The sequence below is a fragment of the Sebastes umbrosus genome, chromosome 8 (assembly GCF_015220745.1).
Source record: "Sebastes umbrosus isolate fSebUmb1 chromosome 8, fSebUmb1.pri, whole genome shotgun sequence".
Lineage (NCBI taxonomy): Eukaryota > Metazoa > Chordata > Actinopteri > Perciformes > Sebastidae > Sebastes > Sebastes umbrosus.
The window spans coordinates 29,413,417-29,422,121 of NC_051276.1; the positions used below are offsets into that span (position 1 = coordinate 29,413,417).

Here is an 8,705-nt window from a genome sequence, read left to right on the forward strand (position 1 = left end):
GCTACATTTATTGGCTGAGCAAAATTTAAAGTGTACACATCGATCTAACTGAAACATTAAAATCATGTGTCCTTAAACCTTCCATATTTTAAAATGATAGCAAAACAAGTGAGATAAAGATATATATATATAAAAAACAAGACTGAGAGTGTACAGCCATGCCAGCAGTGTGAGGCTAGACCAGTGCGCTACCTCCGGGTCTGTAAAGTGAAGCCAATGCTGAAGTGCCTTAAACCTGCATTCTTTCTAACAGCCAGCAGGGGGCGACTCCTCTGGTTACAAAAAGAAGTCTGATTGTATAGAAGTCTATGAGAAAATGAGCCTACTTCTAACTTGATTTATTACCTCAGTAAACATTGTAAACATGAGTTTATGGTCTCAATTGCTAGTTTCAAGTCTTCTTCAATACAGCATGATGTTCATTTAGTAAATTATGGTCCCATTTAGAGTCAAATAGACCATAAAGCAGGGCATGCTTTAGGGCGGGGCTACCTTGTGATTGACAGGTTGCTACCACGGCGTTGTTCGGTCTGGGAGTTGTCCGTGTTTTCGTCGTAGAGCTTTAACCCTTTCTCAGTGTGTTGTCAGTTCATGAAAGTTAATTGTAACATTTTGGTGTCCTAAAAATGTCTTATTCAGTGTTCGTTGTACTTAACTCCACCCTCTTGTGTCACTTCTGGTTGCAAAAAAAAACAAGATCCTATCCTATCCTATCCTCATCACCTGAGGATAATTGAGGACATGGAAGATGGGTTACAATAGGAGGCTCTGTTCTACAGGACAACACACCCTGGCTTCAAACACCACTTGAGAAAGAAACAGACACTATGTCCAACTCTTTTCTAGTTTGTATGTAATCTGTTTGTGCTTGCGCTGTGTTTTTAATAGCATAATAAAGTCGCTAATGACACTTTCTAGTCTGACGAGTTACACAATAAATTCACCTGTGGGGAGACAATCACATTCCAATCTAGTTTATAAATTAAATTTCTTCAGTAGTATGGAAGAAAAACATTTACATAACCACCACGGGTCAATTTATACCATAATAACTGAGAATAAACAGTCCATCATTAGTCTGTGCAGTTTCAATTTACATTTTAAATTGACTGCACCGAGAGTGAATTAACCGTCAACCCCTGTAAGTACACAGTGTACCAATCAAGCCGTTAACAAAGTCATTTTCTGGTTTGTTATGAGACTGCTGGGATGAATCATGCGACAACAGACAGCCTCTCTGGGGGACTGCGTGGCACTTACCATTCATGTTCATCAGATGGTTATTATTTGTGAATTTGGTAAACACTTCAGCGTTTCATTTGACAACATTCCTACATTCAGCCCACACTGCTAATTTCTGCAGCTCTCCGTTCTCTCTCCTCTACGAACTGACAGGATGCCAGCAAAACATTTTGTCATTTATAAATGACTGAAGGTAGGAATAAATCAAATAATTACACACTAGATTAGTGAGAGGTTTTTTTACACTGATGAGGAACTGGACTCCAACCAAGTCTCACTTTTTCTATTTTAATATTTTCCTCACGGTTCTGTTTTGAAGTTTGGCTGAGTGGCAGGTCTGAGCGTTCACACTTATAAAGGTTACAGGGAGTTTTAAAACTGCCAAGTTTATTTCCAAAGCAGACGTCTGTCAAAATGACTGGCTTCTACGCACTCACCAAAAACACACACGCACACGCACACGCACATAGAGACAATTACTCAAACACAGGTGATCTAGTGATTGCATGTTAATAGGCTGCTGATGGGGTTGAAACCCAAAAGTGAAGCAGACAAAGAAGCAAGGAAAGAATATCAGTCAAAATGTTCTTGTTTAAAAGGGGCAATCTCGAGGATTTTCAATTATATAAATGTTTGTGAATCGTTATCTATCGCCGAAGGAGGTAACAAAATGGAGATTGAGCCTATGGCCCACCGATAATATAAAGTATTCTCTCTCTCTAGCGCCAGTGTTTGGTTTAAAGCTGCCTTGCCTTGTCCGTTCTGGGCTACTGTAGAATCATGGCTGTTGGTGAGCGTCTGTCGTCCTAGTTTTTGTGGTGTGCCCCGCACCGTGTTGAAGTTTTTTCGGCCGATTCAGCATGTTGAATCGGCGACGGAGCCTGTCGGTGAGAGAATTCACTCTGATTGGCTGTTCAGCTTAAAGGAATCAATGCATGAGAAGAGAAACGGAAGAGAGGTTTCCCTTTTTGAATGATGAATACAGACTACCACCGCCCGCTGGTGTGGAGAGTTGTTTCCTCTCACTCAGACGCAGAATGTACGTGGTAACTGGCCATCAGCTGTAGTCTTTGCGGTTGGTTCGAGTGCAGCTTTTTGGCCAAGACAAAGTAGACGTGAGGAGACTCAACAGTTGCCTTCGTCGCTGCTCGTTCTCTGATGTCGGTTTGGTGCGTCTGGGCCTTTACATGCGAGCTGTGTCCAGGCAGCATGGGATAAAGGGTCTCCAAGTTAATCTCCGGAAAACAATGAGGATGCTCATGGTGTAAATCTCCAACGAGTATTAAAGGCTGAAGTTTTGGAACACAAAGTTGTTTGTTTTGAGCTTTCGCTCTCAGACTGGCTTTACTTTATTGGGTATCTGACAGTTGTCAACCAGGAAACAAAATCTCTGTTGATACACGACTCAAGTGGTTTCTTATGCAAATATCCCCCTGAAAAACTCTGACTGAACGTAGCCAAAAAAGGAGTTCACATCCATTCACGGCTCTGTCAACTTCCAACATAAACTAGAGACTGACCATTATTATGATGTGTAAAAGAGCAAATAATGTACTGTAGAAAGACACGCGTCACATCTGATTCAATCAACTTTCTTGCAGCAACAAAACAAGTAAAAATTACATTATAGATTCACTAAAGGCGGATATGAAAGAACCAAATACATCTTATTATTTACATGTGACACACCCAGAATAATGTTTGCAAACCCTTGGCCTAGTATTAAAAAGCAGAACAAAAACTGCCTGACCTGCATTCACACTACAGAATGGAACAGTAGATCTGCCATGTTTCACCAGATTTCAATATGATCAACGTCACATACAGTAAACAGTACTAAAGTGCAAAGTGTACAGTTATGATCTCCGTCCCTATAAAAGAGAGCCGATGCATCTTTGGGACTTTAAAGGTACCCTGTGGAGTTCTGTTAACATTAGTGTTTCTCACCAGACGCCTAAAAAACAAGTCAGCAGTAGAAAAGCTGATTTATTTTTACTTGAAACCTGCATTGTTTACATCCGTGTTCGCCGGTTGCAGTTGTCTTCGCCCCTGCATTTTGCTGGTGCATTGCTACTTCTCAATCAGTGGAATAGTGTGACACCATTGGCAGGAATATGTACCCCGTCACACTCAAGCTCATGCACGCGCACAAGATACATTCAAAACGGGGACCCACTTTTCTAAATATTAATCCACAGCGCTACAAGTGGACCCAAACTCCACAGGGTACCTTTAAAGAGGAAATTTATTATATCTAAGCAGTAGTGAATATGACATTAAAGGTGAACTGCAGAGTTTTCCCAGTTGATTTGTCTCCATTAATACCTAATTAAACATGTTTAAAATAATCCAGAAACAAGTGGCCAAAACTTAATCAAAAGTCAAATAGGAAAAAACAGCCTCGTAAGAAAAATGCTACCTCTACATCAGTATAAAATGCTTCCGTTGGCTTAATTTATCTCCAAAAAATCAAATGCTTCTTTGACATTTATATCTGTAATTGTCACACAATTAACATTCTGGTCATCTTTTTTATATCACGCATTGTGCGGGTTACCTTCTAAACCTTCTGATTTTTGTTATTGTATATTGATCCATGTTGCTCATGTCGTACTACTGGTGACCAAACCACTGCAGTTCATCTTTAAAAGCATGAATTAGCCTTGAGGCTTTGCCACACAGCATGAGGAGTTAAGAGAACACAGTTGTCTTAGAATAACATTGAACATAGATATGGAACTAATAAATACAGGCTTTTGTGGTGAAATCAACCTTCAGATCACACTTGACCTCAGCGGACTTGTTTGTACGATAGCTTGATAAATGAGGGGCAATTTGACTAAAAAAACCTTTGCTTGTTGAGAGCTTCATTAATTCATGCCTTGATGTCTTGGGCGGAATGAAATAGAGTCATTTTTTACAAAGTCAAATGATTGTTGGGATCTGAGCAATTATTTTGTTATGTTGAGAAAAGTTTTCTCTGGAATCTCTGGTTCATTTAATCAAACTACAACTTCCTGACATGTTACTAAATAAATCTAAATCTGAGACTCACTTTGGCTAACAGGTTCGGTTCACTATCTTCAAATGCATAATTAACGTAATTTCACAGTCCAAAATATATATATATATTCGTAAATATACATTTGATAAAGCAACACACACCACATAACAATGACATGGTGATATGAGCCGAAGCTGAGGCGTTAACCCCGGGTGTTTGTTTATCTGCACACTTCCATGGGTTCCCAGTGTGGGACCCAGTCAGAACCGACACCGGGGGTTAAAGCAGAGAGATACGGCTCTTCACTGGCCGATAGCGATCAGAACGTGAAGCCAGAGCAAACGCTTTTCGCTAAATTACAATTCTCCCTTATTGGTGGCTGCTTGATCACTTGATAGAAAGCCAATGGAGCAGTCTCTTGTCTGCCTTATACCATAGAGTTATTATTATATTTACATATTATTTGTACCATATTTTCCTTTCTTATGCCCTGTACAAGGCTCAAGGTGCCTTTGTAAACTCACTCTGTTCCTGTAAATTTGAATAAAGTTAATTTAAAAACTAGACTGAATTCGTTGGTTCTCTCTTGCAGGTCCTCTCTCCGGCTCACTGAAGCCTCATCATCTCTTAATAGTTTTGCAGTTCAGGAATGTTCTTGTAGAGGTCCAGCGAATCCGGGTTGGAGAAAGCTCCTCGTTGCGCCACCTCCCGGCCAGCAATCACCTGTTTCACCGCCACCTCCACCTTCTTACCGCTGATGGTGTACTGCAGAGGAGAAGAAGAAGAAAAGGGGCGTCATTCAAGCAAGAACCGACTTTTACAGGATAATCCGACAGGTTTATTCTAGGGCTGTCAAAGTTAACGAGATATTGACGCGTTAACGCAAATTTGTTTTAACACCACTAATTTCTTTTATGATTAACGCAACTCGCGGTTTTTAGGCAATTTTAAAGCTAGAGTGAAGACACTGGTATCATATGAAACTAGAACACCTAAAAAATCCATTGGTACCAACCATGTCATACTGGCTTTTCAGGAAGGGCTGAATTTCGGCGAGGAATTTTCAAAGGGGTACCATGACCTCTGACCTCAAGATATGTGAATGAAAATGGGTTCTATGGGTACCCACGAGTCTCCCCTTTACAGACATGCCCACTTTATGATAATCACATACGGTTTGGGGCAAGTCATAGTCAAGTCTTGAGTTTGAGTTTGCCCTGTTATGATTTGAGCATATTTGTTATGCTAAATGCAGTACCTGTGAGGGTTTCTGGACAATATTTGTCATTGCTTTGTGTTGTTAATTGATTTCCAATAATACATATGTACTTACATTTGCATAAAGCAGCATATTTGTCTACTCCCATATTGACAAGAGTATTAAATACTTGACAAATCTCCCTTTAAGATACATTTTGAACAGATAAAAACTGTGCGATTAATCACGATTAGCAATGGACAATCATGCGATTAATCGTGATTAAATATTAGAATCAACTGACAGCCCTAGTTTATTCATATTTCTCTTACAGGAATGTCTCTGGTCTCCATCAGCAGGGCGGGGATGTGTCGGGCGGACAGAGCTTTCCTTATGGCTCCTCTAATCTTCGCCACCAACTCCGGACAGAAGGGCTTACCAGGCCTCATCTTTAAGAACAAAATAACCCGCTCTTCTCCGTCGGCGTTGTACTGAGGAACGCAAAGACTGTCTGTCACTTCCTCGAACGCCTCCACTGCAGAGAGGAGAGCAAAGGAGAGGGCAGAGCAGAGGACAAGGAGACAAAACAAAAAAAAAATGAGGAGAGCAGATGAGAGGCGAGGAGAGGAGAGGAGGTGAGAGGTGAAGAGAGGAAGGGAGCAAAGATTAGGAGAACAGAGAGGAGGAGAGGAAAAGGTGGAGTGTTGTAAGAGTTTGAGGAAATGGGCGAGAGAACAGAGACAAATGTTTCATGGCTTCTAACTTACAAACTAAGCACAGAAACACTGCATTCCTTTTCTCAATATAAGAAGACATTGTGTTTTTACTCTATTCTGTTAACTGAACAAACTTATGATGGGATGGCAAAGTATCTTTTCCACCAACATAAAGAAGACCTCGACTCAACTTAAGCTCACAAAAATGCTTTTCCATCATTTCATCCTTTCTTCCGCCCCCACCCTGCACCTCCACCTGTAACGTTCAACACTCACCAATGTTGTAAATCTCCGAGCTGCCAAATCGGACTCCGTTGGGGTTCAATGTTCCATCACTGCAGAACAAACACAAGTTCAACATCCAAAACTCTAGTGTCTGTCATTGAGGAGCTGTCTTCTTGCCACACATCATAAAACACGCTGCACTGGAGAAGAAGAAGAAAAAATCTACCGGGATACAGAAACAATTTCACTTTCTGTAAACTGGTGATTCTTTCTTTCTTTATATGCAATATGGAAACTATATGTTTGTCTATTTATTTGTTTCCCTTCGTGTATATTTCCCTATTTTCCATTAACTGAATCTTCCGTTGGTGTTTTTCTACATCTTATATTGTGCCTGGGCTTGCCATAGTAGTTGCTGTTACACGTGTTCAGGCATACATCAATTACATTACATGACAACAACCTTCAACGTTTAGTTTTTTTATAGAAATAAAACCCATATAGTTCATTTACACGTATTTTACACGCCTTGTTATCAATACATACTTTGATGACAGACGTACGAACTGAAAGTGAAAGTGTCTGCACCGTACAGAGTCTCAGCTCAGAGTAGCAGGAGTCAGATTTCACACATGGGTGGAGAGAGAGTTGACAGACAAGACGATGGCGGAGGATTTGGTGTCAAAGTGAAAAGCAAAAGCGCCCTTTTGGCAATATTTCTGATTTAAACCAAAGGCTGGAACCATGACGTTAATGAGGCAATCGCCGTATGAAGGATGGAACGGTCGCAGTCGGTGTGCGCAGTGGCGACAGCTCCTGATTCCTGTGCCAAATCTCAGCCACAAAGAGATCATTTTAACCTGCCCACTCGCACAGTGCTCTCAGTAAATTAATCAATTAAAACTAAAGAGATAAAACGTGCTTTTATTTCAGCATTCAGTAGCTCTCCCCTGAGTAGAACAGTTAATGGCTGACCTTCTGCCCAGCATGACAATGCCTCCTGTCTTTGGGTTGATTTTGCAGTAGTCTCCGTGGGCCCACACCCCTGTGGCAACAGATTAAAAACAAAATGTAAAACCATAAAACCACAATGAAAAATAGCTGATGAGAAAAACCTGTCAAGAATTGAACTCAACATAACAATATAAAAGATGCATTATATCATTACAAGTGCTTCTTTTTTTTCTGGGTTCTTTGTGTGTATGTATACTGTATTTAAGTTTGTATTTATGTATGATGTTTCTGTACTTACCAGGATATGTAGAAAAGTACGCTTTGTGGTATTTGCTCCCGTTCTCGTCGTTCCAGAAGTGTGTTGGCTGGCAGGGGATCGGTTTCAAGCAGACAAGCTCCCCGCTCTCTCCCCATACGGGCTTACCTGTCCACACAGAACAAAAAAATAAAGTTAGAAGCTTCAGATATACTTTTCCAAAAAAAAAACCACACACATACTGTTGGACACACAGCTATGAACACAAACACATTCTCAGATAAAGAAAATAAGAATCACCTGGTAATGTATCCCACACTCTTCAGTGTGTAGTTCACTTCCTCCCTCAGGAAGGTGTTATAGGCTTAGAGACTGACTAAAATAATCCCAAACTCTTCCTACAAAACTGCCTTTAAAATATCTCTCAATCCACTCTGCTTTGAGGTGTTGGAGACACGCCAGTACAGCCTGCAGCAGGGATCGGGAGCTGGGGAACAAGGGACTCAAATCAATGAGCAAAACATAGAGACTCCCAGCTAGATAAAAAAAAATCTCTCTTTTTTTTTGTTGGATTGTTTATGGAAGAAATGTATTTCCCTGAAGCTGTTTCCTGTATTTACCCTGGGAAAATACACTAATTACTCTCTTAATTTTTCAGCAATTGCTAGCTTCAAATTCGTGCCAATGCATACAGGTACATCGACATACGGGAGCAATCGAGTAGAACTCCAGTCTTGTTCTGTTAGCTAAGCAGCAGCTCCAGAAGCAGATGGGAAGTTTGCTCAAGGGGCATCTCAGCAGTTTGTAAACAGGCTCGTGATAGATTTTCCTCAATAATTTTTTTTTCCAGTCTCTTCTAGGATTCAAACTAGCAACTTCCTCACAACCTCTACATGATCCCTTAACTCTGTCGTCAATATTTTGTAGATTGCTCGATAAAGTTTTGAATGAATGGAGAGAAAAAAGCAATAGTATACCATCAGGGCTCCAGGCTTCCACAGCAATGCCGAGGTTTCTTGTTTGGATCTCACCCCGATAAACTGGAACTGTCGGGTTCTGACCCATGAAGCATGACACGATGTCAGTGCCGCCTGGGCAGAGAGACGAGAG

At 40.8% G+C, this 8,705-nt stretch overlaps 1 protein-coding gene across 1 annotated transcript in view; it reads right to left on the reverse strand.

Moving 5' to 3' along the window:
- Window positions 1-2,555: 2,555 nt before the first annotated feature.
- aacs (acetoacetyl-CoA synthetase) overlaps window positions 2,556-8,705 on the reverse strand; it is a 43,679-nt gene continuing 37,529 nt past the window's right edge. The window contains exons 13-18 of the mRNA XM_037776671.1: window positions 8,573-8,686; window positions 7,638-7,763; window positions 7,361-7,430; window positions 6,437-6,495; window positions 5,777-5,979; window positions 2,556-5,011 (exon numbers count right to left, since the gene is read on the reverse strand). Coding sequence (XP_037632599.1) covers window positions 4,874-5,011; window positions 5,777-5,979; window positions 6,437-6,495; window positions 7,361-7,430; window positions 7,638-7,763; window positions 8,573-8,686 — 710 coding nt within the window. The 3' untranslated portion in view covers window positions 2,556-4,873. The remainder of the gene's footprint in view (window positions 5,012-5,776; window positions 5,980-6,436; window positions 6,496-7,360; window positions 7,431-7,637; window positions 7,764-8,572; window positions 8,687-8,705) is intronic.